The sequence below is a fragment of the Pongo pygmaeus genome, chromosome 9 (assembly GCF_028885625.2).
Source record: "Pongo pygmaeus isolate AG05252 chromosome 9, NHGRI_mPonPyg2-v2.0_pri, whole genome shotgun sequence".
Classification (NCBI taxonomy): domain Eukaryota; kingdom Metazoa; phylum Chordata; class Mammalia; order Primates; family Hominidae; genus Pongo; species Pongo pygmaeus.
This window is the reverse complement of record NC_072382.2, coordinates 58,773,051-58,797,861: the sequence shown is the minus strand read 5'-3', so window position 1 is coordinate 58,797,861 and position 24,811 is coordinate 58,773,051. Positions and strand designations below refer to the sequence as shown.

Below are 24,811 nucleotides of genomic sequence, written 5' to 3'. Positions count from 1 at the left end.
GGTCAGGAGTTCGAGACCAGCCTGGCCAACATGGCGAAACCCTGTCTCTACTAAAAATACAAAAAAATAGCCAGATGTGGTGGCATGTGCTGGTAGCTACTTGGGAGGCTGAAGAAGGAGAATCGCTTGAACACGGGAGGCGGAGGTTGCAGTGAGCCGAGATCACACCACTGTGCCCCAGCCTGGGTGACAGAGTGAGACTCCGTCTCAAAAAAAAAAAAGGAAACAGTCTGATGTAACTTAGAAACTAAGGAATATTATTTTCTCATTGGTTCAGTATGAATTGAAATATCTGATAATTTGAGGAAGGGCTTAAACAGTCTTAATTTTAGGGAGGGGGGTAATTTTTAAAGTAGGCAGTTTGTTTTTTTTTTTTATTGAAATGGAGTCTGGCTATGTTGCCCAGGCTGGTCTTGAACTCCTGAGCTCAAGTGATCCACCTGCCTCAGGCTCCCAAAGTGCTGGGTTTACAGGCATGAGCCCGTGCCTGGCCCATTCACGTGGTACAAATGTAGAAAATATAGAACAAAAATCTACCTGATATTTTTGTATCCTGTCAGTTCCCAATGTCCCCTAACACCATCCTCCTTGGGTTTATCTATTTTTTTTTTTTAAGTTAAATTGAGATGACGTTTTGCTATGTTGTCCAGGCTGGTCTTGAACTCCTGTTCCTGGCCTCAAGTGGTCCTCCTGCCTCAGCCTCCCAAAGTGCTGGGATTATAGGCATGAGCCACTATGCCTGACTCTTGAGTTTCTTTATATATAAGCAAATACAAATACAATGTTTTTATTGTCCGTTTCTTTTTATGCAAAAGGAAATACACATTTTTGTGCATTGTTTTTCAATTAATAATATATTTTGAATATCTTTCTGTATTAGTACATAGAGACCATCTCTCTTTTTTTTTTGTTTTTTACAGCTGCATAGAACTCCATTATATGGATATACTATAATTTATTTAGCCAGGCCCCTGTCAATTGACATTTAGGTTATTTCTAGTGAACTATCTTTTACATATGTCACTGTGTATCCCTATAAGATTATCTTTAGGATAATTTCCCCACAGTGGAATTGCCAAATCAAATTATATATATTTGTAATTTTGATAGATATTGCCACATTTGCCTCCATAGAGGTTGTATCAATACACATACCCACCAGCAATAATTCCTCACAGGCTTACTAATGGCATGTGTCATCAAACTTTAGGAGTTTTCCATTCTGTTAGATAGTATAGCAGTGCAGTTTTAATATGTATTTCTCTTATTTTGAGTGAGGTTAAGGGTCTTTTTATATATTTCACTGTCTGGTCATTTTTTTTAGGGCTAAGTCTTAAAACAAGTATTTTCTTCATAAATAGAACTGTTAGTACAGTGCCATACTTAGAATTCAGCGAAAACTTGTTTGAACCAGATTTAGCAGTTCTTCACTTTCTGGCATAACAATATGTTCCAGGATCAACTTGTACCTACCTTGCCCCAGCTCTGGAATGAGCCATTTCTCTGAGGAGCACTGGTTTTTCTTAAGGGGCAACTATATTTTAGATCAAGAGCTGGCACTAGGTATGCTCCTTGCTACTGGAGTGTATTTTCTTGGCACCTTAATTGCATGGATCTAGGAAATATGCATGTCTATACACATAGACACATATATACACACATATATATCATATACATGTGAAACGTGCATATACATGTTAAATGTACATATTTTAGAAATGCTGAGTTCACACAGATAGCGCTAATTCCCATTCATCTCTAGCAATTTCTTTCTTGCCTTTCACCATTCCATATTTGTATATTCCTTCTTCCTAAATGAGAGCTGATTTCCAACAACTTCGACAATGTACCCATTTTGCTCAATTCTATAAGGGCTCCTATTGGGTTGTTTCTGGTGAGCTGTCTTGTATGTATATCCACTGTGTACCTATTACATGTGTCCACTATGTAATACAACTGAAACAATCCAGTATCACTTCACCCATTTCACTATAGTAAATTGTAACTTGTTTTTTAAAAGTTAAAAAAATTGATATTTCCTTAAAAATATGTCATAATTAAAAGGAATTTACCTAAGTTAGATTTTTATTGTTTCATAAGTGATCCATTGGAGCAATATACAAGGAATTCTTTCACGTAAGCTTTAGAGCAATTATTTTTAGAAATTCTACTTAAACCTTTGATAAGGATACTGTATTAGAGTTTAATTAAAAGCAGGATATTTAGTAGTTTTAAGATAATTAAAAAGGGTTTGTTATTGTGCTGATAGTCGTCTAGTCGTTTTAGATACAACATTAAAATATGCATAAGGCCAGGCATAGTGGCTCAATGCCTGTAATGCCAGCACTTTGAGAGGCTGAGGTGGGAGGATCATTTGAGGCCAGAAATTCAACACCAGCCTGGGCAATATGGTGAGACCCTGTCTCTACCAAAAATTAAAAAAAAAGAAATTAGCCAGGCATAGTGGTGCACACCTGTTGTCCTAGCTACTTAGGAAGCTGAGGTGGGAGGATTGCTTGAGCCCAGGAGGTCAAGGATGCAGTGATCCATGATTGCACCATTGCTCTCCGGCTTGGGTGACAGAGCAGACCATGTCTCAAAAAAAAAATGAGAGAGAATTTTTAAAAATATACATGTTAAATTGCATTCCACTCTAGGTTCAAGGACACTACCTTTATCTAGAATAACACATGCAGTATTCGTAAAGTAAATATGTCTTTATGCTAAAACTTTGGATTTCCTTATAAAATCCTATAGGAATAAATATGAAATCTTTTTCTTATGTATAATTATTATAATGTTTCTAGCTTCTAGAAATTGATCATTTACAGTTTTCTCATTTTCTTTCAGATATAGGCATGGACCACCAAGCTCTTCTAAAACAATTTGATCACCTAAACCACCTGAATCCTGACAAGTTTGAATCCACAGATTTAGATATGCTAATCAAAGCGGTGAGAATAATTCCAAAAAGTTTTGTCTTTATTGTGCCTTTGAGGTTTTGTAATTTGACAAGTAAACCCAATGAAATGGAAATATAACTTTTATATATTCTGTAGAAGATCTTTAAAGGGAGGTAGCTTAACCCTTATTAATACAGATATTAATATGTACATACAGGTCTAAAATCCCTTATCCACAATTCCTAAATCCAAAAGCTGTAAAAACTGAAACCTGGCCTGAATGAACCAATTATAGTAAAACCATTTACAGTTTTTATTTAACCTACTTAGTGTGATATTTATAGATTTTGCTTAAGAAATACTAGTCTGTTTGATTACAGATACTACAGGGATATTCCATAATATGGCATATGTACCATATTCCCTTTCTTTAAGGTAGAAAATTCTGAAGCACATCTGGCCTCAGGGATTTTAGATAAGAGTTTATGGACCTCTCACATTATGTGTGAATGGAACTAGTTCTAACCTGGCAGGTATTCGATTAGTTAAATGGTTAGAAGCCATTTTAGTTTTCTGTACTGTCTAGATTTGATGTAGTTCCTTTCTTCTTCTTTTTTTTTTTTAAATCAACTTATATATTACTTGCTTATGAGGAGTTTCCTAAAGTTGGGGCTAGCTTTGAACTTTTAGTTTCTTTGAATACTCTCTGGTAATAATAATGACTAAAATTGCTGGGCATGGTGGCTCATGCCTGTAATCCCAGCACTTTGGGAGGCCGAGGTGGGTGGATCACCCAAGGTCAGCAGTTCAAGACCAGCCTGGCCAACATGGTGAAACCCTGTCTCTACTTAAAATACAAATATTAGCCGGGGGTGGTGGTGAGCACCTGTAATCCCAGCTACTCGAGAGGCCTCAGGAGGCTGAGATGGGATAATCGCATGAACCAAGAGGCAGAGGTGGCAGTGAGCCAAAATCGTGCCACTGCACTCCAGCCTGGGTGATGGGTGAAACTCCGTCTCAAAAAAAAAAAAAGAAAAAACTTGACTAAAATTAAATGGTAGAATTTAAAAAGAGGAGTCCAGTATGTTTTTGCCCTCCTGTACCACTTCTGTTCAAGAGTATGCTATATTCAAGAATGGCTTTATTTACATTTTTCAAATGAATGTTTTTATTTAACTTAAATGCATTATTGCATTTCAGGCAACAAGTGATCTGGAACACTATGACAAGACTCGACATGAAGAATTTAAAAAATATGAAATGATGAAGGAACATGAAAGGAGAGAATATTTAAAAACATTGAATGAAGAAAAGAGAAAAGAAGAAGAGTCTAAATTTGAAGAAATGAAGAAAAAGCATGAAAATCACCCTAAAGTTAATCACCCAGTAAGGATTGTGACTTTATGAAACCATTTTTAGATAAAGATACTTCTTTGTATCAGTGGATTTTTATTGTGTTATTAGTACTTAAATCTTGATTCTTCTGCCAAGTTCCTCAAATTTATATTTTGCGTCTGTACAGATAGATTATATTTTGTTTTGAGCAATTTTTTAAAATTCGTTCACAGGGAAGCAAAGATCAACTAAAAGAGGTATGGGAAGAGACTGATGGATTGGATCCTAATGACTTTGACCCCAAGACATTTTTCAAGTTACATGGTAATGATTTGATACAAACATTAATATTTATATCTGCTGTTTGAAAAAATATTTGCTTTCCTCTTAATTGATTTCTGCCAAGGTCTGCTATTGAGTTCTAGTGAGAGTAAATGGTTAGAGTTTTTCTAGGGTAATACGATAGTCTTTATTGCTTACCTGCAGTATAAAATGTTTTAGATCAGTAGCTCTGTCTTTATACTGGCTTTTACTGTTGAGTCATATGAATTACTGCAAAGTTCTCTGTTAAGTGAAAACTAAACTGTGACTAGCTAGGTTATATCTAATAGGCTTTATACTATAATATTACATTTTACTTCTACTCTTATAGAATATTGCTATACTTTATATTTTTGGAAAAAAATGGTAAAGATATGCTTTCCTCACAAATGATTACGAATTACAAATAAATATAGCATATTTATCAGTTCAGCTGATCTAAAGCTTCATGAAAAAGAATAAATGCTTTTCTGCAGTCTATTGATGCTTCACATCAGTACTATTTTTGGAAACCCTTTATAAATCATTGTATTTTAATTATTTTATAAGGTATTAAAATCTATTTTTGCATTTGTAACTTTTAAACTTTAGATGTTAATAGTGATGGATTCCTGGATGAACAAGAATTAGAAGCCCTATTTACTAAAGAGGTAAAGGAGTTTATTAAGTATTCAGTATTCTTGTTCTCTCTCTTTTTTTCTTGTTACTTTTTTTCCTTTCATGTTCATTTAAAATTTTTCTTTGTAGTTGGAGAAAGTATATGACCCTAAAAATGAAGAGGATGATATGGTAGAAATGGAAGAAGAAAGGCTTAGAATGAGGGAACATGTAATGAATGAGGTATGTTTTAAAAGTTTAAGATAATATATTATTTCTATGTATTATTTAATTCTTGCAATAAATCTTACTTTAAGATGGAAAATATACAGAATTTGTATTTAAATGGAGTTTGCGTTTTTGTTTTTTTTTTTTTTTTTGAGACAGGGTCTTACTCTGTTGCCCAGGCTGGAGTGCAGTGGTGCAATCATGGCTCCCTGCAGCCTCAACCTCCTGGGCTCAAGCAGTCCTTTGGTCTCAGCCTCCTGAGACTGAGGAGGGACCACAAGCTGGAGCCACCATGCCTAGCTAATTTTTTTTTTTTTTTTTTGAGATGGAGTCTCACTCTTGTCACCCACATTGGAGTGCAATGGCACAATCTCGGCTCACTGCAACCTCCGCCTCCCAGGTTCAAGTGATTCTCCTGCCTCAGCCTCCTGAGTAGCAGGGATTACAGGCACCCACCACTACACCTAGCCAATTTTTTATTTTTAGTAGAGACAGGGTTTCAGCATGTTGGCCAGGCTGGTCTTGAACTCCTGACCTCAGGTGATCCATCCGCCTTGGCCTCCCAAAGTGCTGGGATTATAGGTGGGATTACAGGCGTGAGCCACTGGCCTTTTTTGTTTGTTTTTGAGACACAGACTCACTCTGTCACCCAGGCTGGAGTGCAGTGGTGCAATCTTGGCTCACTGCAACCTCCGCCTCCTGGGTTCAAGTGATTCTCTTGCCTCAGCCTCCTGAGTAGCTGGGATTACAGGCATGCACCACCACGCCTGGCTGATTTTTGTATTTTTAGTAGAGATGGGGTTTCACCATGTTTGCCAGGCTGGTCTTAAACTCCTGACCTCAAGTGATCCACCCACCTCAGCCTCCCAAAGAGCTGGCTGGGATTACAGGCATGAGCCACCGCACGAGGCCGATTTTTTTTTTTTTTTTTTAAGAGACAGCATGTCTTTGCCACGTTGCCCAGGCTGCCAGCTAACTTTTTAATTTTTGGAGACACAAGGTCTTGCTATGTTGCCCAGGCTGAAGTTTGCATTTTTGATCCGGATTATTATACTAGATGCCTTTAGTATGAATAAAATAATTTGTAACTACTTTAAAATATTCTAAAAGATAAAGATGCTACTGCATATCAGGTATAAAACTTTTTTTTTTGGGCTGGGCACGGTAGCTCATGCCTATAATCCCAGCACTTGGGGAGGCCGTGGCAGGTGGATCTCTTGAGGTCAGAAGTTCGAGACCAGCCTGGTAAACATGGTGAAACCCCGTGTCTACTAAAAATACAAAGATTAGCTGGGTGTGGTAGTGCATACCTACAATCCCAGCTACTCAGGAGGCTGAGGCATGAGAATCGCTTGAACCCAGGAGGCAGAGTTTGCGGTGAGCCAAGATTACACCACTGTACTCCAGCCTGGGTGACACAGTAAGATTCCATCTCAAAACCAAACCAAAGCAAACCCTTTTTTCAGTACTGAAAAACAAAAACAAAAAACAACCTCTGGTTACTGCCTCATTTCTTTGTTTCTCTTCAAAGAGTTGTCTATTCTTCCTCTTCCTGTTAATTCTTCACTTTTGCTTTTCGCCTTAATCTGTGCTGATACAGTTGATGCCTCCCTCTTTCTCGAAATGCTTTCTTCACTTGGCTTTTAGGAAACCACCCCTCCTCAATTTCCTCATACCTCACTCTCTCTTCTTTGCTGGCTCTTCCTTCTCTTTCCAAGTTCTACATGTTGCATTGCCCTGGGCCTATGCCTTGGCCGTGTTCTCCTTTCTGGCTTCGTTCTCTCCTTAAGTGATAGTGTGGAGCCCCATGTCTCTATATATGCTCTATATCTGCATGTATGCTGGTGAGTTCAACATTTTTATCTTCAGCTGTCTCCTTTCTCTGAGTTCTAGGGTTGTTATCTGCTTGACAGTTCTCCTTGTGTTTAACTCACTTCTTCTTCAAACCCAGATCTGTTCCTTCCTCAGCCTTTTTCATTTCAACAAATGAATCATAATTCATCTAGTTGCTCAGGCTGTCATCCTTCTTTCCTCACATCCTGCATTTCCTCTATAAGTTCTATTTGATCTATCTTTCAAACAGACCCAGAATTTGACCACTTCCCCCCACTTCCACTACTATTTAATACCAATCAAGTCCAAGCAAGTCTCCTAACTGGCATCTCTGCTTCTATTCCTTACCCCACTGCAGACACTTCTTCATAAGTCGGCAGAGTAAGCTCTTAAAAGCATAAATCAGGTCATGTGCTCTCTTGCACGGAAATACTTCAGTGGCTTGCAATTTCCCTTGTAATATGATCCCAAATCCCTCCTATTTCCAAAAGATTTGTGACTTCATCCTTGCCTTACTCTCTGTGACTCTCTCCTCTGGCCTTCTGATGTTTACCTCTCATCAAGCTTGTTCGCATTTTAGGGCATTTGAACTTAATATTTCTTTTTTCTGGAATACCCCTTTTCTAGATCATCACAAGGTTTTACTTCCACTGAGTCTGTGCTCAAATGTCCATGGTCCATCTAATGACTACCCTCATTTAAATATTTGCCTTTCTCTGCAGTTCTTGCTCTGCCTCTCCTCCCTCTAAGCCAAAAACTCTGATGTAGGCATCATATGCAGGGTAACTGAATCCCACTATTTTGCTTCAGTAACTTTCATCTGAATTTTTGAGCTGTAAATGCTAAATTGGGATCTCTGTTGACTGCTGACATCCCAACTATCAAGTGAATTTCTTTGACCATTATAGAGTACACCTTTGTAACGAAATTTGCCACAGGCTGTAACAGCTGTACAAGAGGATTTGGAGAGGTTGCCAGCTTTAGTTCTGATTTTGGTAATTGTGTTTTTTTTAAGAAACAATGTTGAGAGCATTTTAATTTAACCTCCTTTACTCTTGGCTAAAACCATCCTCTTCCTGGAATGGTTCTTTTTCTTACCCAAGAACTTGGCTTCAAGAGGGGTTATACATATTACGGTAAAGGAGGAAGACAGTACCAGTCACCTAACCACTCAGATCAGCTGACTGAAACTTAATGGTTTTGTGGTCATTAGGTATATAGATATCTCATATTTTCCAATTTGAATTATATAGAAGAGAAAGATATTTATTTTGTAATTCTAGTATAATGTTGAGTGCTCTGTTTTTTATTTTTTTCCTCCAGTTGCTGTGGAAGTTAGGTGAGTCCTAATTGCTGTATGTTTGTGTAGTGGCATCTATTACAAGACAGTTGACAGTGTCTAAATAATATGAGAAAGATTTACTTTATATTCTGTATACATTTTGTTTTAATCAGGTTGATACTAACAAAGACAGATTGGTGACTCTGGAGGAGTTTTTGAAAGCCACAGAAAAAAAAGAATTCTTGGAGCCAGATAGCTGGGAGGTAATAGAACCTACTCTAAATGAGATGTATGGTTCAACAAATTCTACATCAGTCTATTCTACTTTTAACTTTTATTCCCCATTATGTTTGCATGTATAGTCTTACTATCTTGGGATTTTTATATAAATGTCACTATAAAATAATGAACTTGATTTCTTGGAAAGCTTGTAGCAATTTATTTCTTGTTTATAATCATACTGCATAAAATTAGAAGTCTTTTAAAAATTATGCTTTTTTTCAAAGTATAAAATAGGATTAGTTATTGAAAATTAGAAATATAGATATATTGAAAGAATAAATTAGAATTCACCTATAATTTTACTACTCAGAGGTAGATTCTTGAATTATGCATCGTATTATGTTAATTTGGAATAGTATGCAGTTTGTATATATAGTATATGCACATACAGCATACAGTATGTAAACAATGTATTGTCTCATTTTAAATTCACGTATATACATATATTCATATTTATGTGTTTTTTTTATTGTTGTTTGTTTGCTTTTTGGTTTTTGTTTTTTTTGTTTTTTTGAGACAGAGTCTTGCTGTGTTGCCCAAGCTGGAGTGCAGTGGCATGACCTTGGCTCACTGCAACCTCCGCCTCCCAGATTCAAGCAATTCTCTGCCTCAGCCTCCTGAGTAGCTGGGATTACAGGTGCCCACCACCACGCCCGGCTAATTTTTGTATTTTTAGTAGAGATGGGGTTTCACCATGTTGGCCAGCCTGGTCTTGAACTCCTGACCTCGTGATTCACCCACCTCGGCCTCCCAAAGTGCTGGGATTATAGGCATGAGCCACCATGCCAGGCCAGTCATATTTATGTATTTTTTAAAATGGCTTCATACTGTATAAATGACTTTGTATGTTGATGAAATACTTTTTAAAAATTTAACAATATTTCACAAACATCTTTTAATGTCATTCTTCAAAAACGTGATTTTTAAAATGACTACCTAACATGCAGTTATATGGCTGTAGCATAATTTATATATCCATTTCTCCAGATTTAGACATTTTGGGTAAATTCCAGTATTTTACTGTAATGACACTATGATGACTATTCGTTTCTTCACACATTTTTGGGCAATCTATAATGATTTCCCTGGGATTAACTCCCAGGAATGGAACTGTTCTTAAGATTTATGAACAATTTTTAAAATTTCTCAGTATATCTTGGCAAACTGCTCCAGAAAAGTATATCAACTTGTAACACAGTCAACTGTGTATAAATGAATGCGTAGACAACTTGATAAGAATAGTTGAGAGGCACCAACCAAAATGGATGGAAGAAAGAACATAGTCTTTTTCTACATAAAAACTGAAAATATTACCATTTAAATTAAAATTTTAATTGTCCAGAAAATAGTTTGAGAAAGGGTGAACAGCTATTCTAGTTTACCCAGGACTAAGGAATTTCCAAGGATGTGGAACTTTTCATTGCTAAAGCCAGACATTTCTGGGCAAATTGGGACAGTTGGCCCCTTTAGTTTGACATCAGAAAAGTCAGCCTCTTTTTGTATTGGGTTTTTGTCTAACATTTGAAATGTTTCTTGACTTTGGTGAAGAAGAAGAATGCTAAGATTATTTGAATCTACATTCCCTTTAGTGCATCTGGTAGACTAGAAGATCAATAGATAATTATATACTTTTAAAATTTTGACATAATTTCAGATTTACAAGAGTTGCAGGAATAGACAGGAAATCCCTGAATACATTTCAACCAGATTTAACTACATTTGCTTTATCTTTCTTTTTCTCTCCTATTTTTAGTCTCTATGTGTGTGTATATAAAACATATAATTATGTTGTAATGTATATACGTATGTATATGTATGTATATATAAACATATGTGTATGTGTACATATATATAAAGTTTTGAATTGCTTAAGAGTAAATTACACATCATGCCACTTTAATCTAAAATACTTGAGTGTATATTTCTTGCAAACAAGGATTTACCTTATATAATCATAGTAAAATTATCAATACTACACATATGATACTCTTCTCCAATCTCTAGACTTAGTGAGATTTTGTCAATTTTCCCAATAATATCCTTTATAACAAAAGAAAATCCAAGATGATACATTGAATTCAGTTGTAATGTCTTTCTAGTCTCCTTCAATCTGAAACAATCAAGAGGACAGACTATAGACTATTATGTTATACAATGTCCCTTGAATACCACAGAAGAGATGCTCAGTGTATCCTATTAGAAGGCACATGTTGATGATCTCCATAACTGGTAATGGTAGCTTTGATCATTTTGTTAAGGTTGGTGTCTACCAGATTTTTTGATGTAAAGTTATTATTTTACCTTTTGCATTTTAAAAAGTATCTTGTCTAGCCCACCATAGTGAGAGAATCAGAAGTCAGTTTTTGTTTTTTTATTTTATAAATACAGACCAGGTCTCACTGTATTGCCCAGGCTGGTCCCGAACTCCTGGGCTCAAGGAATCCTCCTGCCTCAGCCTCCCAAAATGTGTGAGCCACTGTGCCTGGAAAGAAGTCAGCTTTTTTTTTTTTTTTTTTTTTTTAAATAATTTTAAGAAACATAAAGACAGGGTCTTGCTCTGTTACCCAGGCTGGAGTATAGTGACGTGATCTCGGCTCAGTGCAACCTCTGCCCCCATCCCCCTCAACCTGCCCGGGCTCAAGTGATCCTCCCACCTCAGCCTCCTGAGTAGCTGAGACCACAGGCATGCACCACCATGCCTGGATCTTTTTTTTGTATTTTTAGTAGAGGCAGGATCTTGTCATGTTGCCCAGGCTGGTCTTGAACTCCTGAGCTCAAGCAATCTGCCTGCCTTGGCCTCCCAAAGTACTGGGATTACATATGTGAGTCACCGTGCCCAGACAGAAGTCAGCTTTAAAAAAAAAAAATTCATTCAACATTATATCAAAAGTATTTTCACATAATATTTGTAAGCCTTATTTTAAAAGCTATGGAGGTATATAAACATTTTTTTAGGGTTTGACATTTAGATTATTTCATTTTTTACTGCTATTTTAAAAAGAAAATGCTGCTACAAATACATTTTTATATAAAGCTTTTTATGGGATTAGGGTGGTTTTATAGGGTAGATTCTCAATGTAGCATTACCAGGACCCAGGGAATATCTTTTAAGGCTGTTTTTAAGGCTTGAACATCTTGATATACTGAAAGTAAGGAAGTCCCTAAAGAATGATACAGATATGTCACAAAGACACAAAAGCCAGTTTGAAGAAAATCTCACTGGCCAAATCTGGGACAATTTGAGCGTGGAAATAATGATGATAAGGATTAGAGCTTATTGAATAAAACAAGAAGCCACGAGTCTACACTGATATAAGTAGAGGGAGAGAGAAGGGCGAATTCTTTTGCAAAATTGCTTTTCAAAAGACTTACACCAATTTATATTTCCACCATTAAAAACGTGTTCACTCTTTAAACATATCAGAGCTGGGCATGGTGGTGCCTACCTGTAGGCCCAGCTACTTAGGAGGCAGGAGGACCACTTGAGCCCAGGAGTTTGAGACCAGTCTGGGCAATGTAATGAGACCCTGTCTCTAAAAGTAAAAAAAAAAAAAATTTTAAATACTTCGAGAATATGTGAATGTATTATTATTCATGTCCATTGATGATTCTAGCTAGAGTTATTACTGTGATGGTTGACAAATGGAGATTTTCTAACTTGATCATCCCTTCTACATTTGTTAGCTGGCTTTCTACTGTAATGAAAAACTGTTCCTTCCCCTTGACCTTCTACTTATATCAGTGTAGACTCGTGGCTTCTTTTATTCAATAAGCTCTAATCTTTACCATCATATTTCCATACTCAAATTGTCCCAGACTTGGCCAGTGAGAGTTTCTTCAGACTGGCTTTTGTGTCCTTCTGACATGTCCGAATCATTCTTTGGGGGACTTCCTTACTTTTAGTGTCAATCAGGATGTTCAAGGCTTACCTTATCCTTTCCCTGACCCAACCCAGAATGACCCATTTTTCTGAGGAGCCCTGCAGACCAAGATCTGGGCCCTGGATGTTCCCCTTGCTACTGTAGTGTCATTGCTTCCAATGTCTTGTCAGATGACAGAGCTGGGGAATTAAAAGAATATGTATATAATATAGATGTGTACACACATACGTGCACACATACACACATATACACACCTATACACATTAATATTCATTTCTACGTATCTATCAATATATATTAAAACTCATGAATTTACACTGATATCTCCAGTTGCAATCCAACAACTCTTGATTTCTTTTTGTTTCATTTTAATTTTTTAAAGTTCAGGGGTACATTTGCAGGTTTATTATATAGTTTATATATATAAACTTGTGTCATGGGGTTTTGTTTTACAGATTATTTTATTACCCAGGTATTAAGCCATCATACCCATTAGTTATTTTTCCTGATCCTCCTCCTCCTGTCCTCTATCCTCCTATAGGCCCCAGTTTGTGTTGTTCCTCGCTATATGTCCATGTGTTCTCATCATTTACCTCCCACTTATAAGTGAGAACATGCAGTATTTGGTTTTCTGTTTCTGCATTAGTTTGCTAAAGATACTGGCCTCCAGCTTCATCCATGCTCCTGCAGGGGACATGATCTCATTCTTTTTTATGGCTGCATAGTATTCCATGGTGTATATGTACCACATTTCTTTATCTACTCACTTAGGTTGGGCATTTAGGTTGATTCTATGTCTTTGCTATTGAGAATAGTGCTGCAATGAACATATGTGCCACAACTTTGATTTCAACTTAGCATTCTATCTTTTGCCATACTTTATGCAAAACCTAACTCCCTTTTCCTTAAAAATATTTCATTTATTCACTCAATCCTAGAATGTACAAGAAGTTTCAGAATACTAATCCATGCCTCTGTAAAATAAGAGTTTAAATTTTGTTTAGATTTTGTTGTTGTTGGGGCCAGTACAGTAGCTCATGCCTGTAATCTCAGCACTTTGGGAGGCCGAGGTGGGAGGATCACCTGATATCAGACCTGGCCAACATGGTGAAATGCTGTCTCTATTAAAAATACAAAAATTAGCCGGGAGTAGTGGTGCACTCCTGTAATCCCAGCTACTCGGGAGGCTGAGGCAGGAGAATCACTTGAACCTGGGAGACGGAGGTTGCAGTGAGTTGAGATTGCACCCCAGCACTCCAGCCTGGATGACAGAGCAAGACTCCGCCTCAAAAAAATAAAAAAGATTTTGTTGTTGTTATTTTTAACGTGAGGGCATATTGTACAAATACTATGATCAAAAATTACTTGGGTTAGTTCATTTTTTCCCTCCCCGTTCTGTGGGTTATCTTATTCATTTAAAATAAAAGTACTATTTATTTACTTCTGTTTTTCTATTCAAGTTTTAGGATTTTCCTGTCTTGTGGATTTTAATTTTCTTTTCTTGAGTATGTGAAACATTAACACGTTTCCACAAATTGAATCTATACAAAGAAGGTGTATTCAGACAAGTTTTTTCTTTATTTTTTTAATAAGTGAAATTTGTTGTGTGTGCATACATAGTATGTATATATACTTATGGGGTACTTAGATATTTTGGTAGCGGCATGTGATGTGTAATAATCACATAATGGAAAATTGGGTATCCATCCCCTCAACCGTTTATCCTTTGTGTTACAAACAATCCAATTATACTCTTTTAGTTATTTTCAAATGTACAATTAAATTATTATTGACTATAGTCCCCCTGTTGTACTATGAAATACTGGGTTTTATTCATTCTATTTTTTTTTGGTACCCATTAACTATCCCCACCACTCCCCAGCTCCACACCTTTCCTAGCCTCTGGTAACCATCCTTCTATTCTTTATCTCCATGAGTTCAATTGTTTTGATTTTTAGATCCCACAGATAAGTAGGAACATGTGATATTTGTCTTTCTGTGCCTGGCTTATTTCACTTAACATAATGACCTCCAGTTCTACCCATGGTGTTGCAAATGACAATCTCATTCTTTTTTTATGGCTGAAATAATACTCCATTGTGTATAAGTACCACATTTTCTTCATCCATTCATCTGTTGATGGGTGCTTAGCTTGCTTCCAAATCTTAGCTATTGTGAACAGTACTACAACAAACATGGAAACACAGATATCTCTTTGATATACCAATTTCCTTTCTTTTGGGTTAAGATTGCATTAAGATTGCTGGGTCATATGTTAACTCTATTTTAATTTTTTGAGGAACTTCCACACTGTTCTCCATAGCGGTTGTATTAATTTACATTCCTACCAACAGTGTACGAGGGTTCTCTTTTTTCCACATCCTTGCCAACATTTGTTATTGCCTGTCTTTTGGATAAAAGCCATTTTAACTGGGGTGAGATGGTATCTCATTGTAGTTTTGATTTGTGTTTCTCTGATGATCAGTGATGTTGAGCACTTTTTCATATGCCTGTTTGCCATTTTATGTCTTCTTCTGAGATATGTCTACTCAAATCTTTTGACCATTTTTGTCAGATTATTAGATAATTCCCTATAGAGTTGTCTGAACCTCTTATATATTCTAGTTATTTATCCCTTGTCAGACGCATGGTTTGCAAATATTTTCTCTCATTCTGTGGGTTATCCCTTCACTTTGTTGATTTTTTGCTTTGCTCTGCAGAAGCTTTTTTACTTGATGTGACCTAATTTGTCTATTTTTGCTTTGGTTGTCTGTGCTTATGGGTATTACTGAAGAATTTTTTGTCCAGGTCAATGTTCTGGAGAGTTTCCTCAATGTTTTCTTATAGTAGTTTGATAGTTTGAGGTCTTAGAGTTAAGTCTTTAATCCATTTTGATTTGATTTTTGTGTAAGGCAAGATATAGGTATGAAGCTTCATTCTTCTGCATATGGATGTTCAGTTTTCCAGCATCATTTATTGAAGAGATTGTATTTTCCCCAATGTATGTTCTTGGCACCTTTTTCAATAACGAGTTTACGGTAGGTGAGTGGATTTGTTTCTGGGTTCTCTATTCTGTTCCACTGGGCCTGTATGTCTGTTTTTATGCCAGTACGATTGTGTTTTGGTGACTATAGTTCTGTAGGATAATTTGAAGTCAAATGATGTGATTCCTTCAGTTTTGTTCTTTTTGCTTTGGTTATTCTAGGTCTTTTGTAGTTTCACATACATTTTAGGATTGTTTTATCTATTTCTGTGAAAAATGTCATTGGGTATTTTGATACGGACTGCATTGAATTTGTAGATTGCTTTGGGGAGTATGGAGATTTTCACAACATAGATTATTTCAATCCTTGAACATGGAATATCTTTCCATTTTTTGATGTCTTCTTCAATTTCTTTCATCTGTGTTTTATAGTTTTCATTATAGAGATCTTAACTTCTTTGGTTAATTCCTAGGTATTTAATTTTATTTGTGGCTATTATAAATGGGATTACTTTTTAAATTTCTTTTTCAGATTGCTTATTGTTGGCATATAGAAATGCTGCTGATTTTTGTATGTTGATTTTGTATCCTGCAAATTTACTAAATTTATCAGTTCTAATAGTTTTTTTGTGTGTGGAGTCTTTAGGTTTTTCCCAAATATAAGATCATATCATCTGCAAACAAGGATAGTTTGACTTCTTCCATTCCAGTTTGGATGCCCTTTATATCTTTCTCTTGTCTTATTGATCTAGCTAGGACTTCCAGTACTACATTGAATAACAGTGGTGAAAGCCGGCATCCTTGTTGTGTTCCAGATCTAAGAGGAAAGACTTTCAGTTTTTCCCATTCAGTATGATATTAGCTGTGAGTCTGTCATATATGCCTTTTGTTATATCAAGGTATGTTCCTTCTATACCCATTTTTTGAGGGTTTTTATCATGAAGGGATGTTGAATTTTTTCAAATGCTTTTTCAGCATCAATCGAAATGATCATATGGTTTTTGTTCTTCATTCTGTTGATATGAGATATCATATTGATTTGTGTATGTTGACCCATCCTTGCATCACAGGGATAAATCCCAGTTGGCCATGATGTATGATCTTTTTAATGTATTGTTGAACTCAGTTTGCTATTATTTTGTTGAGTATTTTTGCATTAATATCCACCAGAGCTATTGGCTTGTAATTTTCTTTTTTTGATGTGACTTTGTCTGGTTTTGGTATCAGGGCAGTACAAGCCTAGTCAAATGAGTTTGGAAGTATTCCTTCCTCCTTTAGTTTTTGGAATAGTTTGAGTAGGATTGGCATTAGTTTTTCTTTAAAGGTTTGGTAGAATTCAGCAGTGAAGCCATTGGGTCCTGGGCATTTTTTTGCAGGGTGACTTTTTATTATGGCCTTGATCTCATTACTTGTTACTGGTCTGTTCAGGTTTTGGATTTCTTCCGAATTCAATCTTGGTAGTTTGTATGTGTCTAGGAATTTGTCCATTTCTTGTAGATTTTCCAATTTATTGGCATATAGTTGCTCATAGTAGCCATTAAGGATCCATTGAATTTCTGCAGTACCAGTTGTAATGTCTCCTTTTTCATCTCTGATTTCATTTATTTGGGTTTTCACTCTTTGTCTCTTAGTATGGCTAAAGGTTTGTCAATTTTGTTTAACTTCAAAAAACCAACTTTTTGTTTCATTGATCTTTTGTATTGTTTTCTTCATTTTATATTCATTTATTTCTGCTCTGATCTTTATTTTTTCATTTCTTCTACTAATTTTGGATTCAGTTTGCTCTTGCTTTTCTAGTTAAGATGCACTATTAGGTTATTTATTTTGAGATTTTTCTTCTTTTTTTGATATAGACAATTATAACTATAAATTTCCCTCTTAGTACTGCATTTGCTTTATCCCACAGGTTTTGGTATGTTGTATTTCCATTATCATTTGTTTCAAAAAATGTTTCAATTTCCTTCTTAATTTTTTCATTGACCCACTGGTTATTCAGGAGCATATTGTTTAATTTCCACGTTTGTATAGTTTCCAAAATTCCTCTTATTATTGATTTGTTGTTTTATTCCATTGTGGTCAGAGAAGATGCTTGATATTATTTCTATTTTTTGAATTTTTTTTTTTTGAGACAAAGTCTTGTTCTGTTGCCCAGGCTAGAGGGCAGTGGCACTATGTCAGCTCACTGCAACTTCGCCTCTCAGGTTCAAGCAGTTCTTGTGCCTCAGCCTCCCAAGTAGCTAGAATTACAGGTGCATGCCACCACGCCCAGCTAACTTTTGTATTTTTAGTAGAGATGGGGTTTCACCATGTTGGCCAGGCTAGTCTTGAACTCCCAACCTCAAGTAATCCGCCCACCTTGGCTTCCCAAAGTGCTGGGATTACTGGCATGAGCCACCATGCTCAGCTGAATGTTATAAGACTTGTTTTGTGACCTAGCATGTTGTCTATTTGTCTATTTATTTATTTATTTATTTATTTATTTTTGAGACAGAGCTTCACTCTGTTGCCCAGGCTAGAGTGCAATGGCAAAACCTCGGCTCACCACAACCTCTGCCTCCTGGGTTCAAGTGATTCTCATGCCTCAGCCTCCCAAATAGCTGGGATTATAGTCATGCACCACCATGCCCAGCTAATTTTGTATTTATAATAGAGACAGGATTTCTCCATGTTGGTCAGGCTGGTCTCGAACTCCCAACCTAAGGTGATCCGCCCGCCTCAGCCTCCCAAAGTTCTGGGATTACAGGTGTGAGCCTCTGTGCCCGGCCTCGTTGTTACTGTTTTGTTTTTTTTTTTTTGAGATGGAGTTTTGCTCTTGTTGCCCAGGCTGGAGTGTAATGGTGCAATCTCAGCTCACCGCAACCTCTACCTCCTGGGTTCAAGTGATCCTCCTGCCTCAGCCTCCCGAGTAGCTGGGATTACAGGCATGTGCCACCACACCCGGCTAATTTTTTGTATTTTTAATAGAGACAAGGTTTCTCCATGTTGGTCAGGCTGGTCTCGAACTCCCAACCTCAAGTGATCTGCCTGCCTCGGCCTCCCAAAGTGCTGGGATTACAGGCATGAGCCACCGCACCCGGCTGTACTTTTTATATCTTATTTTATTACCTGTCTTGAAAAGTTGTAGTTATTATTTTATTTATTTTTAGTTATTTTTGATCGGTTCCTTGTTTGGTCTTTTACTTAAGTCAAGAGAAGTTTATATATGACAATTACAGTGTTATACTATTCTTTGTTTTTCTGTGACAGTTACCAGTGAGTTTTGTACCTTCAGATGATTTCTTTGTTCTCATTAACATCCTTTTCTTTCAGATTGAAGAACTACCTTTCACATTTCTTATAGGACAGGTCTGGTGTTGATGCAATCCCTCAGTTTTTGTTTATCTGAGAAGGTCTTTATTTCTCCTTCATGCTTAAAGAATATTTTCAGTGAATGTACTATTCTAGGGTAAAAATTTTTTTTCCTGTCAGTACTGCAAATATTTCATATCAGTCTCTCTTGGCCTATAAGATTTCCACTGAAAAATCTGCCACCTGAGACAGAGTCTTGCTCTGTTACCCAGGCTGGAGTGCAGTGGCGTGATCTTGGCTCACTGCAACTTCTGCCTCTCAGGTTCAAGTGATTCTTGTGGTTTAGGCTCCCGAGCAGCTGGGATTACAGGTGTGTGCCACCACATCTGGCTAATTTTTATATTTTTAGGTGAGATGAGGTTTTTCTTTGTTGGCCAGGCTGGTCTTGAAATCCTGGTCTCAAGTGATCTGCCCACCTCTGCCTCCCAAAGTGCTGAGATTACAGGTGTGAGCCACTACACCTGGCCAGGATCCTTTCTTTGTACTTGACCTTTGGTATTTTGAATATTAAATGCCTTGAGGTAGTGTGACGTGAGTTAAATCTGCTTGGTGTTCTATAACCTTTTTGCACTTGAATGTTGAAATATTTTTGATATTATTCATTTGAATAAACTTTCTACCCTTATCTCTTTCTCTGCCTCCTCTTTAAGGCCAATAAAACTCCTATATTTGCCCTTTTGAGGCTGTTTTCTAGATCTTGTAAGCATGCTTTGTTTTTCATTCTCTCTCCTTTGTGTCCTCTGTATTTTCAAATAGCCTGTCTTCAAGCTCAGTAATTCTTTCTTCTGCTTGATCAGTTCTGCTCTTAAGAGACTCTGATGTATTCTTCAGCATGTCCGTTGCATTTTTTTAACTCTAGAATTTCTGCTTGATTCTTTCTAATTATTTTGATCTCTTTGTTAAATTTATCTGATAGAATTCTGAATTCCTTCTCTGTGTTATCTCGAATTTCTTCGAGTTTCCTCAACACAGCTATTTTGAATTCTGTATCTGAAAGGTCATATATCTCTGGTTCTCCAGGACATATATCTCTGGTTCTCCAGGATTGGAACCTGGTGCCTTATTTAATTCATTTGGTTAGGTCATGTTTTCCTGGGTGGTGGTGATGTGTGTAGATGTTTGTTGGTATCGGAGCATTGAAGAGTTAGATACTTATTGTAATCTTCACACTCTGGGCTTGTTTGTGCATGTCCTTCTTTGGAAAGCTTTCCAGGTATTCCACGGGACTTGGGCCCAAAGTCCAGTAATTCTGTGATTTTTGCAGACTCTTAAAAGTACCACCTTGGTGGTCTTGGTTAAGATCCGGAAGAATTCTCTAGATTACCAGGCAGAGACTCTTGTTCTTTTCCCTTACTTTCTTCCAAACAAATGGTCTCTCTCTCTGTGCTGAGCCACCTGGAACTGGAGGTGTGGCCACCTGGAACTGGAGGTGTGGTGATGCAAAGTACCGTTATGGCCATCACGATGGAACTGTGCTGGGTCAGGCCTGAAGCCAACATGGTACTGGGCCTTGCCCAAGGCCCTTTCCTTCATGGTGGCGAGTTCCCCCAGATCCTGGGTGTGTCCAGAGATAGTGTCTGGAGGCCAGGGAATGGAGTAAAAAACCCTAGCAGTTTACCTGATGTTCAATTTTACTGCGGCTAAGCTGACACTCAAACCACGATACAAAAGCCTTCCTGCTCTTCACTCCTCTTTCCACAGGCAGAGGACCCTGTCCCTGTGGCAATTACCACCACCACCTCTGGTCCACATGGGGTTCTGCCAGCCACTGCTGATATTTACTGAAAGCCCAAGGGCTTTTCTGTCACTTTGCGGTAAATGCTGCCAGGCCTTTACCCTTCAGGGAAGTGGGCTCCCCTCTGGCCCAAGGCGAGTCCAGAAATGCTGTCCAAGAGCGAAGGCCTGGACTCGGGGACCCCAAAAGCCTGCTTGTTGCTCTACCCCATTGTGGCCGAGCTGGTACCTAGGGTGCAAGACAAAATCACCTTTGCTTTCCTCAAACAGGGGTCTCTCACCATAGCCACTACAGCTGGGAATGTGCTGGGTCACCCCGAAGCCAGCACGTCTCAGAGTCCAAGACCCACAGCGTACTCCCTGGGTCTTGCCGCTGGTTATTCAGGGCCCAAGGGCTCTTTACTCAGCAAGCGATGAAGCCTGCCAGGACTGCTCCCTTAAGGCAGCAGTTTTCCTTTTGGGCCAGGGTATGTCTAGAAATGTCACCTGGGAGCTAGGGCCTGGAATCAGGGCCTCACAACTCTGCCTGGTGCCCTATCCTACTATGGCTTAGCTGGTATCCAAGATGCAAAACAAAGCCCTCTTGACTTTTTCCTCTCCTTTCCTCAAGAAAGGAGTCACTTTCATAGCCACAAGCTGCACTGCCTGAGGTTGGGGGAGGGGTAGCACAAGCATTCCCTTAGCCTCACCAGCTGGTATCTCCCCTGGTCACCTGCTACCCTAGTTCACTGGCTCTAAGCCCAGCCTAGCACTAGGAGTTGCCTGGGAATTACAGTCCTCCTTTCCTAGACTGCCTTTCAGGTTTACCTAGGACCCCAGAGCACTTCAGCCCGCATGGTGAGGCTTGCCAGGAAATTCAGTACCCATTGCTGGGATGGGTGATTCTCCCTGGCTAGGGCTGGTTCAAATGCTCCTGTGCATGGGCAGTGGTGGAGCCCAGCACAGCTTTATTCTCTGCTGTGACAGGGCAGCACTGAGTTCAATGTAAAGTCCCCCAGTCGCTATGCTCCCTCCCCAGAGGGCACAGACTCTCTGTGCTGCAGGTCTGCTGCGAGGGGATGGGGGAGAGGTGGCATAGGTGATTCAAGACTGTCTCTTTTGCCCTTCTCAATGTCTTTGTAGGTGATATGAAGTTGAAACCAGGTACTGTGAGTGCTCACCTGATGTTTGCTTCTTGTGCTTTTCTGTGTGCAGACAGCTGTTAAAATTTCGTGTTTCAGTGAGGGTTGGGGGGAATGACAAATTTTATTTCTCTTCCCACGTTCTCTTTGCCTCTTCTACCCAGTTCTCACTCTTTGCCTTTAGTCGTCAATCCCAGAAGAGAATCTCTGAGTTTCTCTTCTTGTTTTTCCTTTTGTTCAAATGAGTACATAAATATATATTACTTATTTCCCCTTCCTTCTTACCTCCAAAGGCATAATCCTATAGATACTCTTTTATACTTTGCTAACCATAGAATTTTAAAGCTAAATCAGACTTTATTGTTGTAGTTTTGAGATTATTCTTTCCTCATTTTTTTTCTTTTAGACATTAGATCAGCAACAGTTCTTCACAGAGGAAGAACTAAAAGAATATGAAAATATTATTGCTTTACAAGAAAATGAACTTAAGAAGAAGGCAGATGAGCTTCAGAAACAAAAAGAAGAGCTACAACGTCAGCATGATCAACTGGAGGCTCAGAAGCTGGAATATCATCAGGTGGCATTTTGTCAAAAGATTATGGCATTAAAAAAGATATTAGGTGCTTTGTTAAAAGCCTGTGTTTTTGTAACATATTTCATTGTACTGTAGTACACTGCTATAGCTGTACTATAGTATTTTAAATTTTAATACTTTAAAACTGTTTTGTGGAATATTAATCTAAATTTTATTTTATTTCATTTTATTTTATTTTGAGACAGCCTGTCTCCCAGGCTGGAGTATAGTGCTGTGATCATAGCTCACTGCAGCCTCAAACTCCTGGGCTCAAGTGATCCTCCCATCTCAGCCTCCCCAGTAGCTAGGACTACAGGTGCATGCCAGTGCTCCTGGCTAATGTTAATATTTTTTGTAGAGACCAGGTCTCACTGTGTTGCCGAGGCTGGTCTCAAACTCCTGGCCTTAAGTGATCCTCCCACCTCGGCCTCTGAAATTGTTGGGACTATAGGCGTGAGCCACTGCACCTGGTCAAATCTAAATCTTATAGTTTGAATATCTTTGTTTTAGAAAACAATTTCATTTACTTTGTTGTGCTTTGTCAAAGGTCACATATATGATAGAAAATCAAGTTATACTTTTAACTTTCATTTTCCATTCACCAGGTCATACAGCAGATGGAACAAAAAAAATTACAACAAGGAATTCCTCCATCAGGGCCAGCTGGAGAATTGAAGTTTGAGCCACGTGTGTAATTTTGTTTGATTATTTAGGAAAATAAATTATTGTATCCGTTGAAGTCCACATTTATTACAAATATAATTTCAAATCATTAAGATGGTATGTTATTTTTTGTGTATTTTTTGTGGTATTAGAGCAATTTAGATTATAGAAAAATGAAAATACCTCCAAAAGTTTTATGTAGCAGCAAATTTTAAGTGCTGTATCATTTGTATAATTTAATAACCATATTTATGGTAAAATGATTTATTTCAACATTATTTGTAATTCCTTCTAATTATATTAATCTTACCAGAGAATATGTTTTTAAAAATTGTAATCTATGATTAGCTAAGCATATTTTTTAAAACAAGTATATTTGTATATGAAGGAACATTTAGAATAAAGGAAGATACTTTTAAAATAAGAACTTTTTTCTTTTTTCCAACAGACATTTAAAGTCTGAAGTCCACCAGAACTCGGAAGAAAGCTGTTAACATCTATTTCATCTTTTTAGCTCCCTTCCTTTTTCTCTGCTCAATAAATATTTTAAAAGCATATTTGAAATAAAGGGAGATACTTTTTAAATGAAAACACTTTTTTTGGGACACAGATATTAAAGGATTGAAGTCTATCAGAACCAGGAAGAAAACAAACTCACTGTCTGCTCCCTGCTCTCACAGTCACACGGCTCTTCTATTTTTTTTTGTTCTCCTTTAATGATTTAATTAAGTGGCTTTATGCCAGAATTTAGTGAAACTATTAGGAACTATTTAAGTGAGAAAACTCTGCTTCTTGCTTTTAAATTAGATTGCTCTCACTTACTCGTAAACATAGATATTCTTTTATGGGTGCTTATCATTCCTTCTTTCAATAAATGTCTCTTTGATATTAACAATTCTGAAAAGGCCATAGTGTTTCCCTATGTTTCCTGGTAACTTTTTTCTATTTTTGGCAACCTCAACTGCTAGAAATTCTTCACCTGAATCACTTTTGCTACCACTTCAAGTCATTTTTCATTCTTTTTTATTTCGCTCTATACTTTATCATTTAAGATTAGGTTCTGTTACATATAACAGAAAAACCAAAGATAACAGTGGTTTAAACTAAATAGGAGTTTTTCTTCTTACATAAAATAAGTCTAGAAGTAGGTGGTGTCCAGGTTCCTATCTTTCTGCTCTGCTATCCTCAGTGCATGATTTTTATCCTCAGATTACCTTACTCTCACTGTTCAAGTTTGCTCCTGGAGGCAGTGGGGAAGGCAAGAAAACTGGACTTTCTCTGCTTGAGTTAGCTTCCCTGAGGCCATTTTCCAGAACCAGCAGCACCTGAACTTATGTCTCGACCAGAACTGGGTCACACTGATGGCCACACCTAGCTGCTAGGGAGGCTAAGAAGTCCATGTGGCAATGTGATCAGCTAAAAGTTGGATTCTTTTACTAAGGAAGAAGGGAAGAGGGAATGTTTGGTAGGCAACTTTCAATTTTAACCTCAGCCAGCCTTGTTGGCTACCTAAATTCTGTGCACCTTCTTCTTCCGAGATAGAAAACACTCACCCCTCTCTCTCTGAAGAGAAACCACCAGAAATCCAGCCCATTATTGCATATTAGATGAAAGACCGTGCTATCTGGAGACAGTCCCCTCCATCATGTTAGGGTGTGGCTCCTTGTGTTCTGGCCACCTACAAACTGAAAGACAAGTTTTCTGCCCCGAGAGCACCAGATGCATA

The 24,811-nt window shown here is 37.7% G+C and overlaps 1 protein-coding gene across 17 annotated transcripts in view; it reads left to right on the top strand.

The window, feature by feature from the left end:
• The window catches only part of NUCB2 (nucleobindin 2), a 53,626-nt gene extending 29,986 nt beyond the window's left edge, over positions 1 to 23,640 (top strand). For 16 of the 17 annotated variants that reach the window (XM_054438770.2, XM_054438774.2, XM_054438760.2 and 13 more), the window contains 9 exons: positions 2,851 to 2,954; positions 4,104 to 4,289; positions 4,472 to 4,562; positions 5,151 to 5,209; positions 5,307 to 5,399; positions 8,673 to 8,762; positions 22,255 to 22,425; positions 23,028 to 23,109; positions 23,534 to 23,640. In XM_054438770.2, coding sequence (XP_054294745.1) covers positions 2,851 to 2,954; positions 4,104 to 4,289; positions 4,472 to 4,562; positions 5,151 to 5,209; positions 5,307 to 5,399; positions 8,673 to 8,762; positions 22,255 to 22,425; positions 23,028 to 23,109; positions 23,534 to 23,541 — 884 coding nt within the window. In that variant the 3' untranslated portion in view covers positions 23,542 to 23,640. Of the gene's footprint in view, positions 1 to 2,850; positions 2,955 to 4,103; positions 4,290 to 4,471; positions 4,563 to 5,150; positions 5,210 to 5,306; positions 5,400 to 8,672; positions 8,763 to 22,254; positions 22,426 to 23,027; positions 23,507 to 23,533 lie in introns of those variants that run through there. The other variant, XM_054438759.2, reaches the window with a different exon arrangement.
• The last annotated feature ends 1,171 nt before the right edge of the window (positions 23,641 to 24,811 follow it).